The 25,508-nt window shown below is 44.0% G+C and overlaps 1 protein-coding gene across 1 annotated transcript in view; it reads left to right on the forward strand.

Moving 5' to 3' along the window:
• Nucleotides 1–12,374: 12,374 nt before the first annotated feature.
• The window catches only part of slco3a1a (solute carrier organic anion transporter family member 3A1a), a 181,154-nt gene continuing 168,020 nt past the window's right edge, over nt 12,375–25,508 (forward strand). Inside the window, 1 exon segment of the mRNA XM_052040509.1 lies at nt 12,375–12,678. Within this exon segment, the coding sequence (XP_051896469.1) occupies nt 12,538–12,678 (141 nt within the window). The 5' untranslated portion in view covers nt 12,375–12,537.

Consider the following 25,508-nt stretch of genomic DNA (forward strand, 5'->3'; position numbering starts at 1 on the left):
GTTGGCATCATGGTTGGCACAGACATTGTGGGCTGAAGGACCTGTTCCTGCACTGTACTATCCTAAAAATAAACTTGACACACACGTTGCCTCAACGCTGGATCTGCTAGCAGTTCCTGGGAGTACCTGTGACAACCTGAACTCCTCTGAAGGAGTGACCTGTGGCATTGTCAGACACTTTGTGATAGAGGGGGTTGGTGAAGGGTTGCCTTTATTTAACCCAGTGGGAATAAGTGGGGAATTCATTCACAAAGGTGAGGAATCCCTGGGCTAGACTACCGAGTAAACACTGAAGTGTCGATTGGGTTCCATCGTGGAACATTTGGATTTCGTATTTACTCTCTCTATGTTTCTCTACATCTTCGTCTTATCTTCAGACAACGGTGGTTGTTGAAGAAGCCCTTGCTCACGTTTCACCTTATGGCTTGCGGAACTGAACTTTAAGAACCATTCCGGAACTGGGAGTTTTGGACTGCATTCTGGGAGAATAGTCCAAAACTGGGAGTTTTGGACTATTCTGCATTCTGTTATTGTTTATACTACCTCAATGCACTTGCATTTGGAATGATCTGTCTGGATGGCACGCAAACAAAAGCTTTCCACTGTATCTCCGTACACATGACGATAATAAACTAATTACATAAAGAGTGAGACATGCCCTAATAGTATAAATAAATGAATAAACTCTAAAATATACTTCATGAATAAAGTATAGTTTTGAAAAAATGGATCAACTCAAGTGGGGTTTCTAATATTAATGTTGATCCAGCACGTGTGACCTGAGAGAAGGTCATTTGAGGGAGCAATTACGTTACCCTCCACAGATTGAAATGGCCATTGTCACCTACTCATTCTTGAGACCTCTAGTTTCTTCACTTGTCATCACTTGTATTAAAATGTGAACATTAGCTTGTGGCAGGCGGAGACAGATTTCCTCAGAGCAAGTCCACCCCAGTCGGCCCAACCATCGATCCATTTACACTGATCCCACTTTATCGTCCCCATATTTCCTTCAACTCCCTGCAGATTCCTCCCACGCACAGGGGGTAATTTACAGCGGCCAATTAACCTACCAGCAAGCACATGGGAGGGAAATGGAGTACCCGAGGGAAACACTGATCACGGGGAGAACGTGCATACTCCACACAGGATTGATCCCGGCTCAGCAGAAATGTGAGGCAGTGGATTGCCTAGCTGTGTCACTGTGCCACCCATTAAACTTCAGCATAGGGTCCTCTCGCATTTGGGACAGATCTGGGGATGAGACCACTCCAGTGTTGTACTGAGGGAGTGCCACACTGTGAAGTGCTGGCTTTCACATGAGCCAAGAAACCAAGTCCACAGCTGCACTGTGAAAGATCCAATGACATTACTTCCAAGAAAATGGGTAGATTCCCAGTTCCCTGCTTAATATTTAACCTTGACCAGCGTCATTAACAATGAGATTGCCTGATCATTATCTCACTGTTTGTGGGAGCTGGCTGCATGCAATTTTTCCAACACCTTTCTTAGAGTGTCACAGAGTTATACAGCACAGAAGCAGTCCCTATGGCCCAACTTGTCCATGCTGACCAAGTTTCCAAACTGAACTAATCCCATTTGCCTGTGTTTGCCCCATATCCCTCTAAACTTTTGCAATCCATGTTGCATTACAACAGTGCCTACATTTCAAAGGTAGTTCATTACCTGCAAAGTGCTCTGGGATGTCCTGAAAAAAAAGGGAAAGGTACTATAGAAATGCAAGTCCTTTTTTAAAATAGTTCAGTAGATCAAGTGATTGGTCATTTGAAAAATCCGTTAATCAATATCTGTCCAAGATAAGGAAGAGGTTTCACAATGGCTTCCCTGTTTTGTCGTTACTAACAGGCAATACAGTCCCATACCTGAATGTAAACCAGTAACACCTTCTGGAAAACATCTGTGGGGGTGAAGTTGATTTTTGGGCAGAAGCGCAGGACAGGGGGGAGTAAATCTACCACTCAGGGACTTCAGGTTTCTGTACTTCCTGCCTTACGGTAGCCATGGGAAGAAGGCATGACCCAGATGACAGGGATTCTTGATGATAAATGCTGCCTTCCTGAGGCAGCGCCTCCTGTAGGGCTGTGCCCGTGATGGTCCTGCCTGTGTCCACTACTCTCTGCAGCCTCTTGCATTCCTGTGTGTTGGAATTGCCATGCTAGGCCAGGATGCAACCAGTCAGTTTTTCAATTTATTGATTCACGAGATGTGGGTATCACTAGAAAGGTGTCATGCATAGACCAGATGAAGGTATGGGGAACAAATTTCCTTCTCAAACGGATGTTAGTTGTCCAGGTGCTTTTTATGCTCATCCAGCAGTATTATGGTAACTATTACTGATAGTTTTTAACTATAGATTTATATAACTAATTGAATTTAAGTTTCCCAGCTGCAATAGTTGAATTTGAAGTCATACCTCTGGTCAATAGTCTAAGTTTCCCAACTACTCCAGCCACGTATCCATATTGCCTGTACACATGCATGAATGTGCATGTTTTAAGTTTTATGTGTGTGGATGATGTTGACTTATGAGGTGGAACAGGATTGGGTCCAAATATTAAGAAAGACAAACTTAGTGCACATTGGAGGGTGTCCATGAGGCTAAGAATTAGTAAGAAATCAGGAGCTTTAATAGAGGAGGAAAGGAAAGTGGTGGATGAGAAAGAAAATCTCCATAATGCAAAACAAAATAACACAAGGATTTTGAATAACATGTTAATGTCATAGTGCAAGAGCCGAATTCTGGAAAAACATTCCAACTGCAGAAAATACAGGAGTTAAAATGGCTGAGCCCATTTGATCTATATCCCCCCAGCTTTAACACTAAACTGTGTGCATTAATAAAGTCTAACTGAAACAGATAGTAGCACATGTGAGGTATAAATTGATATGTCTCAGTGCTAGGCAACGGCAAAAAATAACAACGGCTAAGATCCACTTAATGAGGTGGAGACACAATGCAGCGGAATAAAGTGGGAGAGAATTAAAGATAATCCTCTGTAAGTATGACTATGTGCATTAAGTCTAGTAAGTGCTTGAATTATATTTAATGCATTTGGCTATCTCTCCCTGACACCATGTGACAAAAGCAATTTTCCCATCTCTTTATAGAAAGTATAAAACTAAATGATTTTAATTTAAAAAAAAGAAAATTGCTTTTCTGAAAAGACCAGGTGTAAATAGAAAATGCTAAAGATCCAAATGGTTCAATTCCAAGCATTCGTACTTCTGGAGCAGAAGGGGGTGGGGATGGGGTTCAAAGGAGCCTTGACCTGGGTATTTAAAGTGACACTCCATTACAGCAACAATGAACCTGTGCTTCAGATGAGGCATTAACCTGAGAGCTATTCCTTGTGGTGCAGATGCATGTTAATGATTCTACACCATTATTTGTAGAACTATGGTAACCCTGTCTTTCTCTTTCCCCTCCTGAGGAAAGTTTATTGAACCAGGATGTTAACCCTTCCTTTCCTCTCTCCATGGAGCTTGCCTGATCTGCGGGCAGCTGCCAATATTTTCTGCTTTTGCTTCCAGCTCCACTGGAGTTTTAGCCGACATTCTCCATTCAAACAACAACGCCTAAACTAAATTAGTTGTTGACACGTCACAGGACTGTTTGTGAAAATGGAGCAGAGCAGCAAACACCCACCAACATATTTGCAGCTCCAAGTAATTGATTAAATACAAAAACATTTATCCTGTGACTCTCTCTGAAAGGCTCAGCTGCTGAGTATATTCAAGGCAGGGATCAATAGATCTTTAGACACGAAGGGAATCAAGGGGTATGGGATTAGTGCAGGGAAGTGATATAAAAGATCAGCCACGATCTTTTTGATTGATTGGGTAGGTATGAGGGCTTAAGCTTTTATTCCTAAATTCTTATGATATTGAGACAAACCTGATGAATTGCAAGCTTAGAAAAGAGAGTTCAGCTTGGGAGTACTTGATGTAGACATGGGTGGAAAATAAGCATTAGAATTTATAGTCATCATATCCATCTTGAATGAAGATAGAATTACTTAGGTTACCCTCACTACCCAGCGCTCAACATATAGCCTTGTTGATTACTGTTCTTCAGATGTCCATCTAGGTATCTTTCAAGTGTAATAAAGGTTTTTGCCTCCATCACCCTGTCAGGCAGTTAGTTCCAGACCCCATCACCGATATCCATGACCACACATACAACAAGCAGCTTTTTTCTTAAAACCAGGTTAGTAAATTGAATGTCATTTCTATTTCAGATGCTCTTTCCTGGAGCAATGGACTGGTGAGATACAAGGGTGGTGCAGTAAACAGCTCGTACGGGACTCAGCAATCTGTATACAGGTGCTGCCTCTAGTTGAGAAAAAAATTAAAACCTGCTGCATTCAGGTTGAACACTGAATATATTTTTCCAAACCTTGAGTGGTTTAGCATAGAAATAGGCCATTTGATCCAACTAGCCGGCACTGACTGTCAAGCACCCATTAACACTAATGAACGAATCATATTTTATTCTCCCCACATTCCTGTCCACTTCCCCAGATTCCACCATTCCTCTACACACCAGGGACAATTTACAGTGGTCAGCTGCCAACCGACATGGCTTGAGATATGGGAGGAAACCAGAGCACCTGGAGGAAACCCCCGCAATTACAGGGAGAACGTGCAAACTCCACACAGGCAGTGCCGGAGGTCAGGATTGAACTGGAGTCATTGGAGCTGTGAGACAACAGGTCTTCTATCTGTGTCACCGTGCCACAGTCAATGTTGCCTTAAACAATACATTCCTTTGGTATGACTGAAGAATTACAGCACTGGAGTGGGTCTTGAACCCCTGGAATTCTGGCTCAGAGAGAAACTATTGAACTATGCCTAAGAGTTATGAAGGATTGTGCAGTATGTTTGCTCCAATTACATTGACCCTGGTGAGGCTGTATTGTGTGCAGGTCTGGTTTCCCTATCTAAGGGAGGATATACTGTACTTGCTTTAGGTTGGAGGTGTAACAAAGGTTCACCAGAGTGATTCCTGGGATGGGAGGTTTATTTTATGGGGTGAAGGTAAGCAGATTAGGCCAATACCTCCAGAGTTCAGAATAACCTATGGACATCCCGATCTCCTCCTTCTCTTCCACAGGGGCACTGGCAAAGTGAACCATTACCTCTCCCAAGCCCCTGATGGCTATTCAGGAATGTCTGAAGTCTTAGACCCCAGACCACACTCAATAATATCATTGACACATCGAACATTAACCATATTACATGCCTACACTGATGGGATGTGAACTAGCCTCTTTGTCCCTCATGTTCTCCATTCTATAGTACATGCACAACTTATCATTTTATGGAACAGATCCAAGTTTAAAAAGGATTATAATAAATTGCCATTTTATTGGCCCTAGTTGCACATTGAGGAAATGGCCACTGCGTAACTGAATAATCTGTCTCTGAAGACCAAAGCCACACAGTGTGAGACCTCAAGGTGAGGCAGTCTTCCAACCACTGGGCTTGGCACATCAGAAATTTTCACTCCTTTTACAGGAGGAGGCCATTTAAAAGATCATGGCTGATCCTTTACCCCAGCAACACTTCCCTGCACTGACTCCATATCCCTTGATTTCCCAAATTTCTAAAATTCTGTCATTCTTTTTCTAAAATATACTCCGTGACTGAGACTTCACAGTCATCTTGTGTAGAGAATTCCATAGATTCACTACTCCCTGGGAGGAGGAATATTTGCAGCTCAGTCACTCATTCTGAGACTGTGACCCTTGGTCCTAGATACCACAACCAGGGGAAACATCCTCCCTGCATGCACACTGTTGAGCCCTGTAAGAATTTTCTATGTTTTAAAGAAATCACCTCTCATTCTTCCAAACTCTAGAGGGTATAGGCTCTGTCTGTTTATTTTCTGTTACACATTCTCCTTCACATTTTATGGAGCACCTGAAGGAAAGTATGCCATTTGGGAACTAAGGTTTAGGGAGATGGGGTGAGGGGAAAAAGAGACTGGCAGTCAGAAGCTCAGCCAGGGCCTGGGATGGTGAGGAGGGAACATGCAGTATGTTGCAACAAAGGCCCATTAGGTGCTTTGGTGGGGTCATCGTTCAGTTTGCCAGCAACTGAAAGAAGGAGATCGAGAGCTCCAGGAGATCAGTGAGTGTCAGGGAGTTCCAGGCTGACATTCCAATGAAGTAACGAGAGAGCTGCACTGCCAAAGAAGCTCTCTTTTGGACTGGCTGAGCTTCTGACTGCCAGTCTCTCTTTCCCCTCACCCCATCTCCCTAAACCCAGCCTTAGTTCCCAAATGGCATACTTTCCTTCAGGAGCTCCATAAACTGTGGGCTAAGCTGCTCTCTCAAAATTCCCATGTACTATTTCAAGGAGCAGTGGACTTCTTCTTGGTGTCCTTGACAGTATGTATTCCTTGCTCAAAACAGATAAAAACATCACTTTACTCTTTTGGGAATTTGCTTTGTGAAAATTGGCTGCTTCATTTCCCACATCAAAACTGGCTACTCTACAAAAAAACATTTCATTGGCTGTAAAACACTGTGGGATGTCCTGAAAGGAAGGTGTTGGGCACTATAGAAACGCAGCTCTTTTCTCTCCAACAGATGCTGGATTGCTAATTGTTAGTTGTACGATAATGATTTACAGCTCTCCTTACTAATAACAAAAAAACTTCCTTCCCTTACTATGGTGTGTTATGCAATTTGCTCAGCCAGCATCCTGCCCCAGCAATCTCGAATTAGATTAGATATGATGAAAAGACAGCTGTGTTTTTCGGAAGAGATCCTACCCAACAGCTGAAGTCTACTTTCGATGTGGAACTCACCCATGCAGACCAACCATATCTCTGCTTCAGTCCGAAGTCCAAGCTGAGTTAGAACTGAACAACATAACAGCCTCAGTATATTAAAATATCACAAGCAATTCAAAAGTTAAAAGCAGCTGGCGCTGGAAATCTGTAATAAAGACAGGAAATGCTTGAAATATGCAGCAGGTCAGGCAGCATCTGTGGAGTTAAGGTCACAGCTTGATGATATATCGTCAGAATTGTACCATATTGAACACTGACTGTCCATTTCCCTCCACAGATGCTGCCTGACCTGCTGAGTTCCTCCAGCATTTTCTTTGTTGCTCCAGATTCCAGCATCTGCAGCCTCTTGTGTCTCCATATCGAATAATGCTTTGTTTTTTTATCTTAAAATATACATGCCTCATTTCAGATCCAAGGGTTTCAGGAACGTCTTAAAGGAAGAGTAAAAGCTAGAAAGGTGGAGAGGATTGGGGAAAGAATGCCAGATCTTAGGGCCTTGGTAATTTAAGGCACTGTTATCAGTGGTGCAGAGATGAATATCAGGAATGATCAAGAGATTAGATTGGAGGCATGTAGACTTCTCGAATAGTTTAGACAGTAAAATCCCAACATCGGTCAGACAGTCACATGAACACAGGCTTGTAGGCCAGGTAGATAGGTTCAGAAGCTTGTGCCATTTTGACTGTCCCAAAGTAATCCTTAATATGCAGGGTAACAAGACACACTCCTGGTCACTGTGCCAGCAAATCCAGCTAGGAACACAGATTCTGAGGAAGGCAGCATTGGATGTGGCAATCCAAGTTCAATCCTGACATCCTGTGCTGTCTGCATGGAATCTGCATGCTTATCCAGGTGCTCTGGTTTCCTCCAGTGACACCTGGGTTGGTAGGTTAATTGGCCACTGTACATTGACCCTAGTCTGTAGCTGGGTGATGAGAATGTAAGTTAGTGCAGATGGGCTCTTGATAGTTAGCATTGACTTGGTGGGCTCAAGGGCCTGTTTCCATGGTGTATGAATGACTCTATGACTCTATGAATATAGCTCTTTTGATTCCCCTCCCTGGCAGTCAACCCGCCAGATTCACATGTATCTTAGTCTAGGTACTGGATGCCAAACAGTGACAGTGGTCTGCAAACATAACTCTGCAACGGTTAGTGTTAACGCCAGGACCTCACAACTATATCACCCCAAGTTACTGATTTGACCCAGAACATAAGAAATAGAAGCAAGATCAAACAATTTAACCCTTCATGCTGGCTCTGCCATTCAATAAAATCATGGCTGATCTTTTACCTCAGCACCACTTTCCTGCACTAATCCCATATCCCTTGATTCCCTCAAAATCCAAAAAGTCTATCAGTCTCTTCTGTTACTATGCTCAGTAACACCTGCCTCCACAGCCCTCTTAAAAAGTGAACCCCAGAACTTCCAGTAACACCTGCCTCCACAGCCCTCTTAAAAAGTGAACCCCAGAACTTCACTAGCATCTGGGTGAAGACATTTCTTCACCTTCCCTGTATACCCACCCTGACAATGAGAATTTTGTACATTTCGATGAGATCACCTCCCAACTCTTCTAAATTCTAGAATGTATAGATCAGTTTGCTAAATCTCTCCTCACGGAATTACCACCCCTTCCCAGGAATCAATCTGATGAACTTCCAATGCACTCCTGCTAAAGCAGGGATAGCCTTCCTTAGGTATAAGGAGACCAGACCTGCACACAATATTCTAGGTACAATCTCACCAGGGCAGTATATAACAACAGTAAGGCATCTCTACTCCTGCACAAGCCATTTGCCTTTCTAATTGCTTTCTGTGCCTGAACTTTCGGTAATTTATCTACAAGGACACCCAGTTTCAATCTTTCACCATTTAAAAATTACTCTGCATTTCTATTTTTTACAGCCTGAGTGGATGACCCCATATCTTCCACCTTATATTCTATCTGCCGTGCCTTCACCCATTTACTTAACCTGTCCACATCCCCCTGCAGCTTCTCTGCATCCTCCTCAAAGCCCACACTGCCACCCAGCTTAGTTTCATTAGCAAACACACATCAGATCTGGTGTCCTCAGACAAGTTATTGATATGGATTGTGAACAACCTGTGGACCCAGTACTGATCCCTGTGGCAGTCCAGCAGTCAAAAGCTTAACCCCAAAAATGACCTGTTTATTTTTCTTCTTTTTTTGTTCATTAACCAATGTCCATCCACAGCACCATATTACCCTTGATACCATTTTCTCTAATTTTGTATAGTAATTTTTTTTGTGAGAACTTACCGAAAACCTTCTGAATGTCCAAATGCACCACATCCATTGGCTCCCTATTATCCATTCTGTTACATAAAACCTCAGAAGTCTCTAACAGATTTGCTAAACATAATTTCCCTTTCATTGATCCATGTTGACTGTGCCAATCCTATTATTTACTAAGTGCTCTGTTACCACTTCCTCAATTACAGATCCTAGCATTTACCCGATTATTCCTGTCAGGATAATGGATCTATAGTTCCCTGTTTTCTCTCTCCGTCCTAGAGCTGGGGATAATGGAATGCAGGTCAGCAGGTCCTGGGACTTATTTCCTTTCCATCTCATTAATTTCTCCAGTATTATATTTTTTTTATTGATGACAGTTTCTTTCAGTTCCTCTTTCACTCTGGTCCTGTTGTTCTTCACTATTCCTGTGAGGTTTACTGATACTTCTTCTGTTACATTGTCCATCTCCATTCCTCCTTCTGCTGCGAAACCCTCATCTTCACCTTTACCAGCTCTAGACTTGACTGCATCAATGCTGGTCTCCCTTCCCCTACTCTAAGAGAGCTTGTCATCCAAAACTCAGAGGCCCGTGACCTGGCTTTGCACTTTGTCACTAACTCATCGTTCCTGTGCTCACTGATCTGTGATGGCTCCAGTGACTTGATTTCAAAATGTTGCTCTTCCTCAGAAGGCTCTGAAAATTTGGCACATCCCCAATGACCCTCACCAATTTTTACAGATGCACCAAAGAAAACATCTTGTCCAGGTGTATCAGAGCTTGGCGTGGCAACTGCTCCACCCAAGACCACAAGAAATTGCAGAGTTGTGAACGCAGCCCAGTCTATCACTCAGACCAGCCTCCACTCAACTGACTCTGTCGACACTTCCCGCTGCCTCGGGAAAGCAGCCAACATAATCGAGAACCCCTCCCATCCTGGTCATTCGCTCGTTTCCCCTCTTCTCGTTACTACCATTGGGGAGGAGGTACAGGAGCCTGAAGACCCACACTCAATAATTCAGAAACAGCTTCTTCCCCTCTGCCATCAGATTTCTGAACGTTCCATGAACAAATGAACACTACCTTGTTATTCTTTTTGCATTATTAATTTAATTTTGTAATTTATAGTAATTTTGCCTCTGCACTGTACTGCTGCTGCAAAACAACAACTTTCATGTCATTTAAGTCAGTATTAAAAATCTGATTCAAAAGCTACAAAAGCTTGAGAACACGTACCACCAGGCTCAAAGACAGCTTCTATCCCACTGTTAGCAGACTCTGATATGATAAAGGTGAACTCTTGATCTCTTAATCTGCCTCGTCATGGCCCTTGCACTTTATTTGTCTACCTGCACTGCACTTTTTCTGTAACATTATATTCTGCATTCTGTGTTTTTCCCCTTTATTATACCACCTTGATATACTTATATGATGGAATGGCATGCAAACAAAAGCTTTTCACTTGATACATGTGACAATAACAAACCAATTACCAATCTATGGTATTAGGACAGACCTTGATATCATATTTTTGATTTAACCTTCAGAAACAACTCCCAAGTCAACAAAGCACAAACAGGGTTCTTTTCAGAACCAAACTTACCCAGTCACTGTAATCCTGACGTACATACCATGTCAATGACCCATCTTTTCTTTCAGTGCATCTGAATCGGGGTAGAGGTGTGGTAAATAGTTCAATTATGTTTGTTAGCAGTAAAAACCCTTCAGATGACCAACACCCCGTTCAAATGATAAGGATAGTCTCGGGTTAAAAGTAATTAAACAGCTCCAAGAGTGCTCGATCCCAATTGGCTATCATCCTCCGTTATGGCGCCACCTCTTGATGCAAGACTATTATGAAAATACCCGGCAATATACATTTTTGCTTTAGACATAATTCTAGGGTTATTTGGTCACTTTCAGCTCATTATTGTGGTTGACGTAATTTGCACCGGGGCCCTTTCTGACAGTGGGATTGCAATTAATGCCATGTTTTACAGTGATAAATTCGATCCCCTGATCACTATTCTGCTTTTATCAAACTTATTGGTTGGAAGTATTGAATCTAAATAATTCCTTAATGTTACACACTTACCACCCTCCCCTCACACGCCCCCACCTCATATAATCTGGTTACAAAATACAACAGTCGTATCGAACTGTTCAAGGCAGATGCATAACTTGAAAGTATTGTATTTGTAATATTTAATAACTATTAAACAGCTGTTGGAATGAACAATCAGACACTGCAATTAAGATATGAATTATAATTTCCAAAATATTAATTCTAAACAACTATTCCCGTTTTAAATTTCAATTGCAATGGTTTAGGAAGGGTGGTTATTTTTGCAATAAGGGGCAAAGTAGGTCTCGTGTTACGCAATGCAGAGTGAACCTATTCCTTCTGGATTTGGTGAGCTGGTGTGGCAAGGAATTGGTTGGACTGCAAGTTTCTCGGTTGCGCTGTGAATTCACATACAGATATTACACCAAAGAGTAGCCCACAAACGTTGAACACAGCAACCGCAGGCTGCAGCATTGGGACACTTAAAACAGATTGTGCCATCGTCAACTTTACAATAGAAAGAATTTTTCAAGACAATATTTGAGAGAAGCTATGCATTGATTATTGATATAAAAATTGTTCAAATGTTGAATCAGTTTGACTTAAATGTTAAAGTGGATGAACAGTTACTTGTATTAAATTCAAGTAACAAGAGATATATATTTGGAGATTGCTGTATTAAGGTGCAAATAGCCAGCATCAATCAGACCAGCGGAAAATGACAAGGCGTTTTCCAGCTTTAACTAGGCTCGCTGCCCGTCTCTCTCCTTCGCTGTTGAGGACAACGGGAAGAGGCACCCCCTCTCTCCTTTATATGCAAATCCAGAACTAAAATAACCCCCCTTTGTCACACAGTGTGAACTGCAGGCTGCGTGTTACAGGTGAATGCACGCTCGGCTGCATAACTGTTCTTATCACCCCCCCCCCCCCCAACACTCCGCCCTTCCTGGTTGAGGAAGCGGTTGAGTGGCAGCCAGGGGAGGATTAAGGAGAGCGATGGAAGCTCTCTGCCGCTGACGGCCTCCCGATTCCCAGCCAGGAGAAGGGGGGAGAGATGCAGGCAGTATCCAGGGTCCGCAGCTCGGAGGATTAGCATGCCTCTTCCTTCCCCACGGAGGCGAGCGCCCTTCCTGCGGGGAGGGTAAAAAGAGAGAGAGAGGGGGGGTGGGTGGGTGGGTAGGAGGGGGAGAGAGGAGGTTGTCCTGTGTGTTGGAGAGGAGGAGGGTCCCGAATGAGGTGACAATGGAAGGACATCAGTGATGAGCAGGATCTTGGAGCGGGGTGTCTGAGAAGGACGGGGAGACCGGGGCAGGATCGGGACGCTCTCTCTCTCTCTCTCTCTCTGTTTCTGTGTCTGTCTAAGGGAGAAAGCGCCTGAGACAAGCACAGGAGGATGCAGAGTGGACAACTGCGGAGTAGCGGCGCCAGCAATGTCCAAAAAGGCGAGAAGAAATCTTGCTTTTCCAACATCAAAATCTTCCTGATCTCGGAGTGCGCGCTGATGCTGGCACAGGGGACTGTCGGGGCTTATCTGGTAAGGAGAATTAAGTATCTGTGGGACGAAATCTTTCGAGAAACCCCCATTGTTACTATCTTTTTTAAAAAAAAGTTGATGTGAGACTTTGAGATCTCAGGCACGAAGCTGTACCGAAATGAGATAGAAGGTTATCTTACACAACCGTTTCGCAGAAATATGGTTTTGTAAATTTGTTCAGTACTTCCGAATTTTGCAGTGAGCAGATTAGGTGTTTATTTAGAAGTGAAATCAGGTAATAATGTGCCCGCACATGAGATGCAGAAAAGGATTGGCCTGTATAAGAATTTCATATGTTAATATGGATAGCTAAATCCTATTATTAGCTGAAGCGTTATAGTTCAGTGACTGATAGATGTTAAGCATCTGATAGGGTGATCTGTCAGCAACTGGTTTAAATAGCACCTTTAATAGAGAAAGCCCAATTCAATATAAAATTCATTGGACTACATTGCAATTTTATTTGAAAAGACCTTAAGCCTTATTTCATTCCCAGTATCCTACCGCAGTGAAAGGAAAGGCTAAACTGATTTAATTCACTCAGTCCAGGTAATGCGATTCTGTTAAGATTTTCACTGTATATAATGCGTTCATGCATGTTCAGGGACATGACACATGTATGGTTACATACAAACACGAGGAAACACAATCATTTTGGAACAAAGAATTGGGATAATCGTTAGCTAAAGCATGATAGATTGCTGTTTCTATGGAAACATACAGTGGTTGCTGGGGACTCTTACATAACTGTTATCAATCAGCTACAAAGTATGGTCCCAGGGTTTGTATCTCATCATTTTGTACTATTTTGCTTTCTGTTTGCATTTCCACAGCTCACAATTGTATCTTTTTAGAAGAACTGAATAATGTTTATGTTAGGATCATTTGGTAACTTTAAATTCAGGATCGTTATATGCCTGTTTATCTGCAACACTGTCTCTCTCTGTTGGTCTCTCTCTCCCAACCTGTGAGTGCCTTTCTGTTTTTCTCTTAATATTCTACTCCTTGTATCTGTCCCTGTGCGCACCTTTTACTGTATTCCTTCTCTTGCTGGCCTGCTCCCTCTCCCATCTCCCCTGACTCTGTGAAAGGTGCATTGAGTCATGGCGTAATACAGCAAACAGGCCCAACTCGTCCATGTCAACTAAGATGCCCATCCAAGCTAGTCCCATTCGCCTGCATTTGGCCCATATCCCTTCAAAACCTTCCTGTTCATGTACCTGTCCAAATGTCTTTTAAGCGTTATTGTACCTGTCTCAACCACTTCCTCTGGCAGCTCATTCTATATACCCACCACCCTCTGCAAGAAGTTGCCCTTCAGGTGCCTTTTAAATCTTTCCCCTCTCACCCTAAACCTATCACGCACCTTACATGAGGAACCCTTGCTGTTTTAAATTTGTCTCCAAGATCTGCTCAGCAGTTTATTTTGCATTTGCTTGCTGCCAGTCTGAAGATGCTGCATTCAGCAGAGTTATGGCCTTATGCTGATCTCCTGAAGAACCTGAATGCTTCAAGGGCCTGCATGAAAATACCCACAAGAAGTAAGACTTTGACAATGATAGCAAATGGCCCTCAAGCTAAATTTTCATATCACTCACGTGTTTAATATTGGATGACTTGACCTTTATCCAGAGTGATAATTTCACAAATCTGAACAATTATCTTCACTTCCTATTTCTGCTGCTGCTTTCAAATAATACATGAAGATTTTTTTTAGATCACCAATGCTGTCCCTAGGTGCTGCTTTTGTTCTTTGAGGTTCAGGCAGTAAGGCTCACCTACCTCTGAGTCAGAAACTTCTCAGTTCAAGTTCTCTTTGACACTTAAAATGAAAGAGCCATAGAGCCATACACCATGGAAACAGGCCTTTGGCCCACCATATCCATGCAGATCATCCATCCATGGTAATCCCATTTGCCAGCACTTGGTTCATAGCCCTCTATGCCTTGGCAATTCAAATGTTCATCTAGATCCTTCTTAGATGTTGTCGTAGTTTCTGCCTTGACCATCCACCACCCAGTTGTGCTTTCCAGATTCCATCTACTCTTTGGGTGAAAAAATTCTTCCTCAGTCCCTCTCTAAACCTTCCGACCTTACCTTAAACCTATAACGGAGACACAAGAGATTCTGCAGATGCTTGAATCTGGAGCAACGCACACAAAATGCTGGAGGAACTCAGCAGATCAGGCAGAATCCATAGAGGGATTTCCCCCCACAGCTGCTGCCCAACCTGCTGAGTTCCTCCAGCATTTTGTGTGTGTTGCTCTTAAACCTATAACCTCTGGATTTACAAATGGCAGCTAGGGAGAAACATTTCTTACTATCTAACTTGTCCATGCCCCTCATAGTTTTTTTTATACCTCAATCAGCACCCACTCCCCCTGCCCCCCCCACCCTCCCCCCCCCCCAGCCTCTGCTCCTTGAAAACAAACCCACCCCATCCAGTCTCTCCTCATTATTGAAAAACACAAGGACGCTGGAGGAACTCAGCAGGCCAGGCAGCATCTGTGGAGAAAAGCAGGCAGTCAACGTTTCGGGTTAGGACCCTTCCTCAGGACCTGTGGCCTCCTCTACATTGTTAAGACCAAATGCAAACTAGGTGACAGTTTCGCAGAACACCTGCGCTCTGTCCGTAACTGTGATCTGCATCTCCCCATTGCCAGTGACTTCAACTCCCCCTCCCACACTATCACTGGTATGTTAGTCCTCGGCCTCCTTCACTACCAGGAGAATTCCAAGTGCAAACTGGAGGAACAGCACCTCAGTTTCCGTTTTGGAACCTTGCAGCCTAATGGCATGGAGATTGAATTCTCCCACTTTAAGTAATCCCCACACCTCCCCCCCCCCCCCACACCTACTATACCTCTTCTTTTCTTCCCTTTCCTAGCCTATCACTCTTTTTTCTACCCCCCTTTTCTCTCCTTACCTTTGACCCATCCCCCGGTGGATCTGCCCTCCCCTCCTCCCCCACACCTGCCTATCACTATAAGTTACCTGCATCTACAGTACCTATCACCAGCCCGTACCTACCCCACCTCTCCTCTTTTGTCCACCTATCACTGCTCTGCTTTTCCCTCCTATATATCGGGCTTCCCCTTTTCCTATCTTCAGTCCTGAAGAAGGGTCCTGACCCGAAATGTTGACCGTCTGCTTTTCTCCACGGACGCTGCCTGGCCTGCTGAGTTCCTCCAGCATCAGAGTGTTTTTCATCTTGATTCCAGCATCTGCAGTCCTTTGTTTCTCTCCTCATTATTGAAAAGGTCCATACAAGGTAGCATCCTGGTGAATCTAGTATGACACTGCAGTGTGGGACTGAAGGAGCCCTACACTGTTGGCGGTACTGTCTCTCAAATGAAATGCTAAAATGAGATTCTCTTTGCACAGTCAGGTGGAGAAAAGGGCCCCACAGCACTGTTTTGAAGAAGTGCAGAGTTTAGAAGAATGAGGGGTGATATGAGCATTACAGCGTGGATGTTGAGATGTTTTTACTAGTGGGTGAATCTTGAACGAGGAGACACACTTACAAGAGTAGGGGGCCATTGTTTAACATGAAGTGTGTAGGAACTTCTCAGAGAGTGCAGTGAGTCAAGAATATAAGAATATAACATAAGAAATAGGAGCAGGAGGGGGCCATATGGCCCGTCGAGCCTGCTCTGCCATTCAATGAGATCATGGCTGATCTGGCTGTGGACTCAGATCCACCTACCTGCCTTTTCCCCATAACCCTTAATTCCCCTACTATGCAAAAATCTAACTGTGTCTTAAGTATATTTAATGAGGTAGCCTCTACTGCTTCCCTGGGCAGAGAATTCCACATTTACTACTCTCTGGGAAAAGCAGTTCCTCCTCATCGCCATCCTAAATCTATTCCCCTGAATCTTGAGGCTATATCCCCTGGTTCTCGTCTCACCTACCAATGGAAACAACCATCCTGCCTCTATCTTATCTATCCTTTTCATAATTTTATATGTTTCTATAAGATCCCCTCTCATTCTTCTGAATTCCAGTGAGTATAGTCCTAGGGGACTCAACCTGTCCTCACAAGCTAACCCCCTCATCTCAGGAATCAATCTAGTGAACCTCCTCTGCACCACCTCCAAAGCCAGTATATCTTTCCTCAAGTAAGGAGACCAGAACTGCACGCAGTACTCCAGGTGCGGCCTCACCAGCACCCTGTACAGTTGCAGCATAACCTTCCTGCTCTTAAATTCAATCCCTCCAGCAATGAAGGCCAACATTCCATTTGCCTTCTTGATAACCTGTAGCACCTGCAAACCAACCTTTTGTGATTCATGCACAAGCACTCCTGAGTCCCTCTGCACAACAGCATGCTGCAGTCTTTCACCGTTTAAATAATAGTCTGATCTTCTATTTTTCCTTCCAAAGTGGATGACCTCACATTTACCAACATTGTACTCCATCTGGAATTCTCCACCTTAGAGGGTTATGGAAATAAGAGCACTGGGGCATTTAATGAGGAATTAGGTACATTTTGGAAACATCAGGGTATTGGGGGCTGTGGGGAACTGGCACAGAAGAGGAGAAGATCCTTGGGATAAATCAGCCATGCTCATATTGAATAGCAGGGCAGGCTTGAAGGATCAAGTGGCCTTATATTTTTACATTATTCCCAGTGGCCTAACCAATAAGTATCACTATGAAAAAGATTATCTGGTGATCAATCTGTAATAATGTATAAGAGCTTGCTCTGTGCAAATTGACAGCTATTGTTCCTTATATAATGGTGACCACACTGCAGAAGGCTATAAAGTATTTCAGGATATTGTAAAAGGGTTGATATAAAGCATGTCTTTCATTTTCTGTTTCGTAAACATTAGAGTCAAGTTCTGATCCAGAGGAAAGATGTGATAACATCATGCTTGATATAAACTATAGGAAGTTATGAGGACCCTGTTCCAAACTTCTGTTGGTCCTGCTTGATGTGCCATTAACTTGTTTGGATCAGAACGGCTCATTGCTAATCTCAGTTAGAATGGTGATAGAGATGTTACTGAAGGCAGCCTGAGATAAAAGAGTGTATCGGAAATAAAAACAAAAAATGCTGGAAACACTCAGCAAGACAGGTAGCATCTGTGGGAACAGAAACAGCATTAACATTTCAGACTCAGGAGCCTTCATCAGAACTGGAAAGAGATAAAGCAAGTTAGTTTACAGTAGCAGAGAAGGGATGCATGGAACAAAAGGAATATCTCTGAGAAGTTGAGACCAAATGGGTTGACGGGGACAATTAGAGCAGCAGTTACAAATACATTATGCTACTTTATCTGTGTAATCTGTTGTTAATGGGGTGAGAAATGCCCAGACGGTACTAATAGAAAAAGAACTGAACCAAAATGATGGGCAGCCAGTCCTGTCTGCATCAGAACAGCCAGTTCGATACAGACAGAAAGAAGGAATGAGTTATTTAAACTTGAGGAATTTGATATTGAGTTTGGAAGACTTTACAAAGTGCCCAGTTGGAAGTTGAAGTGTTGTTCCTCAAGTTTGTGCTGGGCCCCATTGCAACAGTACAGGAGGCCACACGCAGAAAGATCAGAGTGGGAGTGGGATGGTGGGAAGGGACAGGCTGCTCAGGATCACTCCGGCAACTGAACCATCCAGTCTCCTCATAATATGCACGGTTACCTAAATTCAAATTACAATCACAGAGAGTGGCCAGTGGACCCATCAGGCATGTGGTGAATGCTACCGATTAGTCCCAGCACTTAGCCATCATAGAGTCAAGCAGCACAGAAGCAGGCCCTTCGGCCCACCACGTCCATGCTGACCATTGAGCTCATCTATTCTAATTCCACTCCTGAGCCCTGTCAGTGCGTGCTTGTTAAGTACTCTTGAGACTTCAAACTTTGCTCATCACATCACTCAGTGAAGCAATTTCTCCTTGTGCTTCCTCCTCTCGCTATCCTGTCAATTATTTTCAACTTGTATTTGTCGGTTGCTAATCCTGATGCCACAGAAAAATACAGTCACAAAAAATTAACAACACAGAGGAGGCCATGTGGTACATTGTATCCATGACGGTCAAGAAATAGCTACCTCCAGCACTTGACCCATCGCCTTGCGAGTCAGGGCTCCTCAAGCACAAATCCAAGTGTTTTTAATGTCAATAGAGAGGGTTTCCATCCATGTGCACTATTAAAACATTTTAAATAGCTCCACTAAATTCTACCTTTACCTTCTCCTCTCAATTATTAAATGAAGTGCATTGCTCCTTTTTTTTAAACTGTCAAAATTAAACCAGAAAATACTAGCAACGTCAGTCAGCACCTGAGACAGAAGTACAAGCAGAAATGTTTTGCACTGTTACTCCAGACCCACACAGGGACCATATCTGTGAATTCCCCAAGGGTTCAGTTTATTGCCCAGGAATGCATTGGTTGCAATGAGTAGCTCCAAGTCATTATTGACTCATTCTCTGAAGCATACAAGTGAACTGACCTGTTCTTAACATCCACAAACTAAAGGTTCTCTAACAGCCTGTCCCCGCTGCACAACACTGTCCTCTGACAATAAAGGTCCACAACAAGACCTTGGAAAACGTGGACCATTTCCCATTAGTCGGGAGCCAGTTCTCACTGAAGGCAGACATTGATGATTCCTGTAGCTTTTGGCTCTCTGAGGTGAAGAATGAAGATCAAAGCCTCAGACCTGGCACAGAATTTATGGTCTGCTGGCCAGCAATGATTCATGCTTTCTCATAGGCTTCTGAAACTTGGACGATCCACAACAGGTATCTCAAGCCACTGGAGAGATGTCACCAACAATGCCTCCACAAAATTCTCACAGTCCACTGGCAGAGTGCATCCAACAACAGCTCCTCTCCCAGGCCAGTGTACTCAACTTTGAGGCCCTACCTCTGTTGGCTCCAATTGTCAAGCTGTATCATTCACATGCTCTACACTCTATAAGATTCTGAGGGGGATTGACAGAATGTATGCCGGGATGATGCTTCCTCTGGTGGGAGTATCTAGAACAGAGGGGGGGCCATAGTTTCAAAATAAGTAGTTGCCTATTTCAGATGGAGATGAGGAGGTTTCTTCTCTCAGAGGGCAGCAAATTTTTGGGATTCGATACCTCCTGAGAGCTGTAGAGGTAGAATCATTGACAGACACTTAAACCATGAGAAACTCAAGAGGTATGAAGAGAGAATAGGAGAGTGGTGTTGAGGCCAAGATTGGATCAACCATGATCGTGTTGTATGGCGGAGCAGGCTCCAGAGACTGATTGGCCGACCTGTACTCCTGTGTTTTGATGTTCATGTAGACTTCTGAAATAGAGACTCTGTTCCGAGATCCATCATGGCAAGAGATTATCAGGAAGGCAGAGGATACGATTCTGGGATGTTCTCAAAGTCCGCTTGAAATAGTGGAACATCCCCACTGACATGGCAGCTTCCAGCTCATGATTTCTCGAAACAGAGAAGGAGCATACAGGCTTGAACACTACAAGTCTATTCATCAGGAGTACACAGAAGCCTGGTGTAAACAGTTGAAGAGACGCAACATTGCCCAATCTACCCACCCACCCAATTCCATCAAGCATCTCTTCCCCCATTTGTGGCAGAGTCTGTGGATCACACTTTGGCCTCATCAGTCACCTCAGAGCCCAAGGGATTGAACTGGAAGTAACTCATTCTCAACCCCATGGGACTGGAGAAGAAGAAGATATTCAAATCTGAGCTCGATAGATTTTTGGACATAAGAGGATCAAAGGATCTAGGGATTGTGTGGAACAGTTTTTAAATTTTATTTTCACCATATTAGTACTCCTGACCATCCTTAACTGCACTTGAGAAGATGGTGGTGAACCACTTTGCTGAAGTTCTGCTGATGAAAGGACTGCATTGAGTGAGAAGGAAGATCCAAAATTTAAACCCAGCAGTGACGAGAAAGTATATCCAGGGGTCCATTTTAGAGAGGCACCCAAGGATAGTGGTGGTCCTGTGTGGCGGCTGCCCTTGCTCTTCCTGGTGATCAAGGTCTCGGTTTGGGAGGTGCTGTCAGAGTAGAATGGATGAGTAACTGCAGCGCGTTTTGTGGGTGGTGCACACTGCAGCCATGGTGCACTTGAAACACGGGGTCACCCATGCTCTTATCGAAAGGTGTGTCCATTCGAGGGACCACGTGGCTACTCTCCTGCTCCTGTTGCTTAAGGTCTTGTCCTTTCAAACTGGACGCTAGAAACACCAGGGGAGGATTAATGTCTTGGGTAAGACCACTCATCACCATCGCTTCTGACAAGAGGCACACCGTAAAGGTGAAGTGGCTCTGCGGACACTGGAAGGAAACATTTGCAGCTTTTCTTTCTGGCTCAGCTACGTGAATATTACGCCTGTTATTTCCAGTTTACAGGGTGTAGATGGTGCAAGTACAAAGGGGGCATTGTTGCCCATATATGACCTGCTGAGTACAAAGAGATTTATGTCAAGTGGGTCTGGAAGTGAGTGGTCAGGAAGTAGGAGCTCAGCTTTACTGAGCCCTGAGCCAGAAATACTCAACAGGTCACAGGTCAGGTAGCATTTGTGGAATGGGAAATGGAATTAATGATTCAGGTCAAAGATATTCACCTGAAACATTAACTCTGTTTCTCTCTCCACAGATGCTGCCTGACCTGCTGAGTATCATCTGCATTTCCTGTGTTTTATTTTAGATTTCCAGTACCTGCAGTTTTTTAAAATTTCCATTTGAGCAGTCTCCACCCAGACTACCGCAGTCTCCACCAGGACTACCGCAGTCTCCACCCAGACTACTGCAGTCTCCACCAGGACTACCGCAGTCTCCACCAGGACTACCACAGTCTCCACCCGGACTACCGCAGTCTCCACCCAGACTACTGCGGTCTCCACCCAGACTACTGCGGTCTCCACCTGGACTCCTGCAAGTCCAACTGAGTTGCCTCTAACTGCATTATGTTTGGAGCAGTGAACCTCAGCAACAACTTAGTGACTTTGAAACGGGGCAGAATGCAGATCCACAGATTGATGCTGGGCCTCAAAGGATCAAACTCTGCGGGCAGGTGACACAGATAGGTTTTGTTGCTGAGTTTAGGAGGTTGAGTAATGAGTTACTTAAGATTCAGGGATTTGATTGGGCAGGTGCAGAGTAGCTCTTTCCTCTGGTGATGGAAACAGGGAAGTTTACAGAAGAAGCCGATCAACTTATCTGTACCCATGCTGGCGAATAATGGACTTCAGTGAAATCCTACTTTCCTGCTCTTGGTCCACAAACTCAAAGTGTATGGCTGCTCAGAAGCTCAACCACATTTTTTAAATGTGAAGGTTTCTGCCTCGACCACCCTTCCAAACCGAGAGTTCCAAAAGACCGGCAGAATTGACTGGAATCATTTTTACTCATTTGCTCTCCAATCTTTTGACCAATCACTGCCCCTATTAACAGACCTCTCTGCAAAGGGAATTAGGTCCTTGCTGTTTATCCTCCTTTGGCCCTTTATAATTTTCTTCACGCTGGTCTCCTTTGTTACAACCCTAGCCCAGACAGTCTCTCCTCATAACCATAACTCTCTAGCCCTGGCAACATCCTTGTAAGTTCCCTCTGACGCTCCAGAGAAAACAACCCAAGTTTGTCCAAACTCTCCTTTCAGCTCACATGCTCTAATCCAGGCAGCATCCTGGTAAACCTCTTCTGCACCCTTTCTGAAACCTCCACATGCTTCCGGTAAAGGGGCAACCAGAATTGCACACACTACCCCATGTGTGGCCTAACCAAAGTTTTAAACAGCTGCAAACTCCAATAGTAAAACTCACATAGTAAAACAGACAGTAATACTCTGATAATCTGTCCTGCAGATACTACAGATGGTGGGAAGGAATGTGCCCGTGATGTATTGAGCCCACGACTCTCTGCAGCTTCTTTTGTCCTGTGCATTCGAATTGCCGTACCAGACCATGATGCAACCAGTCAGGATAACTTCAACAGTACATCTGTAGAAGTTTCTATGTTTCTACGTTTCCATGTTCCTGACCCCTTGTGTGTTTTCAACTGCAACCCTGGCTCCTGCCACACATCCTGCTGACAGTCCTGACCCAACCCCAGCTGCACTCCAGACCCCGTCTCCAGCTCCACACCCCACTTGCACTCCACTTACTCCAGGTCACATTCTGGACTAATGAGTGAGCCAGATGCCAGACCATCAGAATTTCTGAACAATCAGATGCCGGACATTTGGAGTTTTACTAATCGGGTACAAGCAACCACAGGCTTGCTATAATTCTTGTTTTGAATTGAGTCACGGGATTAAAGCATCACTGTCAAGGCCAAGGTTTGTTGCTCCTAACAGGGTGGCTACCAAAACCATTTCAGGTGAGAGTCAACCTCCAGGTGTGGGCTCAGGGGCACATATAAGATGTCAGCTTTTCATCCTCAAGTGTCATTAGTGAACCAGATGGTATATTCCTGATCGCCATTACTAATGATAGTTTATTTTTATTCTGGGTTTACTAAACTACTTGAAAAGACATTTCTAGTTCTTGCAGTGGGATTCGAACTCATGCCTCCTATCAGAAGCCCAAGCTTCTGGATACTAGTTCATAATTTAACCAGTAGTCCACCACACTCGTTACTGTAATGATAGAACATAAAACAGTACAGCACAGGAACTGGCCCTTCGGCCCACGATGTTGTGCCAAACGAATTAATCTAGTAATGAAAAGCCTACTAAACTAATCCCTTCTGCCTACACAAGTCCATATCCCTCTATTCTCTGCACACTCAAATGCCTATCTAAGACCCTCTTAAATGCATCTATTGTATCTGCCTCCATGTTCACCCCAGGCAGCGCATTCCAGGCACCCACCACTCTCAGTGTAAAAAACCTGCCCTGCACATCTCCTTGGAACTTACCCCATCTCACCTTAAACGCATGCCCTCTAGTGTTAGACATTTCAACCCTGGGAAAAAGATTCCGGTTCTCTACTCTATCTATGCCTCTCATAATCTTATAAACTTCTATCAGGTCTCTCCTTAGCCTCTGCCGCTCCGGAGAAAACAACCCAAGTTTGTCCAACCTCTCCTCATAGCCCCTGCCCTCCAATCCAGGCAGCCTCCTGGTAAACCGCTTCTGCACCCTCTCCAAAGCCTCCACATCTATAATTGCTCATCCATAATTCAGGTTACCAAGTGGTAGTTAGTGTGAATTTTAAATGGGAACATAAATTCAGGTGGTGACACTGTTTAGGAGACAGTCACAGAGGGACAAAGTGTGTGAATTTCACTCACAGTATTGCACTGATGAATGGAGAGTGCTGAGGGTAGCTGCATCAGCTCTAGTGTTCCTGACAAGTGAGTATTGGAACAGTGCCAACCGCTGAGCTTCTCTGGCCCTGATTTATGTTAGGTTGGTCGCCTGGCACCTTCTCCGACATTTTCGAGGTGGAATATGCTCATCCAATCAGGCACATCTGCAAAGCCCGATGGGATTTGCCCAGTCCATTGTCAGGGGCATTTTATCTTCGTGATGTACAATTGCAATAATTCAGAAATAGTTAATATTCCCTCTGGGGTTATTTATGTATCAGAGCTTCTGGTTTGCAGTCACGTGGTCAGAATCTCTTTGGGGGTGGTATTTTGTGTACATCATCTAGATACTTGTGGTGATTCGACCTCTTATCCCCCGCCACAAATTGCCTAACAATTAAAATCACCACTATTTTGCCTGCAAATCTTTGTCTAACTTAAAGATCAGGCTGCATGGACACAGGCGAGTAATCCGTCCTGATCCATGCAGTGGAACTGAACTTAAACAGGCAGAATCTTCAGGAAATAGCTTGTAAGATTATCTTTGTTTCCTCGCAAACAGCATAATTAAGGTGAACTGGGCACAACATGCCGAAGAGGTTTGCTTTTGGTGCATTTACTGGGATAGTTCCAGAGAAGAGGGATGAGGATATTTGGACGTTGCAGCAGGATATGGATCAGTTGAGTGAGTGGGCAAAATCTTGGCAAGTGGTGCTTAATAAAGGAAAACGTGAGGTTGTGCAGTTTGGGAGGAGGAATCAAAAGTCAGACTATTATCTAGCTGGAGAGCGATTGCTGATGAGTGGAGTACAGAGGGATCTGGATGTTCCTGTACATGAAACACAAGAGGTTAGCAACATCGTGCAGCAAACCATTAAGAAGGCAAATGACATATTGGCCTTTATTGCTCACGAGTTGGAGTTTAAAAATAGAGAAGTGTTGTTATAACTGTACAGGGTATTGGTGAGGTTGCGTTGGGAATAATGTGCAGTTTGGTCCCTTTATTTAAGAAAGGATATACTAGCATTGGAGTCAGTGCAGAAGAGATTCACTTCGCTACTCTTGGGATGAGAGAGTTGTCCTGTCACAAATAGCTAAAGGAGTTTGGAGTTTAGAAAAACAAGGGTGATCTTATTGAAACATATCCTAGAGGGCATGGCAGGGTGGACATTGAAATATTTCCGCCAATGAGAGAGTCTCAAACGTGGATCATGGTTAGAAGTTAAGGAATTTCTTCGGTAACAGAGGGCAGTTAATCTCTGAAATTCGCCAGTTCGGAAGATTGTGGTGGCTAGATCACTGGAGGTATTTATGAGAGGTATATTTGTTTGATAGATCAGGGAATTGGCACAGAAGAAGAGTTGAGGCCTGAGGTAAATCAGCTGTGATCATATTGAATGGCAAGGCATGCTTGTGGGATCAGGGCCTACTCCTGCTCCTAGTTTCTTGTGTTCCTCTGTTCAGCTGCAAGGTCAGACTGGGGAAGCAGGGGCTATTCTGGCAGTAATCAAAGCTGAGAGGAGATTTGCTAAGGGTGTGGAAGACTGTGGCTTGTAT

This window comes from Pristis pectinata, chromosome 28 (assembly GCF_009764475.1).
Source record: "Pristis pectinata isolate sPriPec2 chromosome 28, sPriPec2.1.pri, whole genome shotgun sequence".
NCBI classification, from domain to species: domain Eukaryota; kingdom Metazoa; phylum Chordata; class Chondrichthyes; order Rhinopristiformes; family Pristidae; genus Pristis; species Pristis pectinata.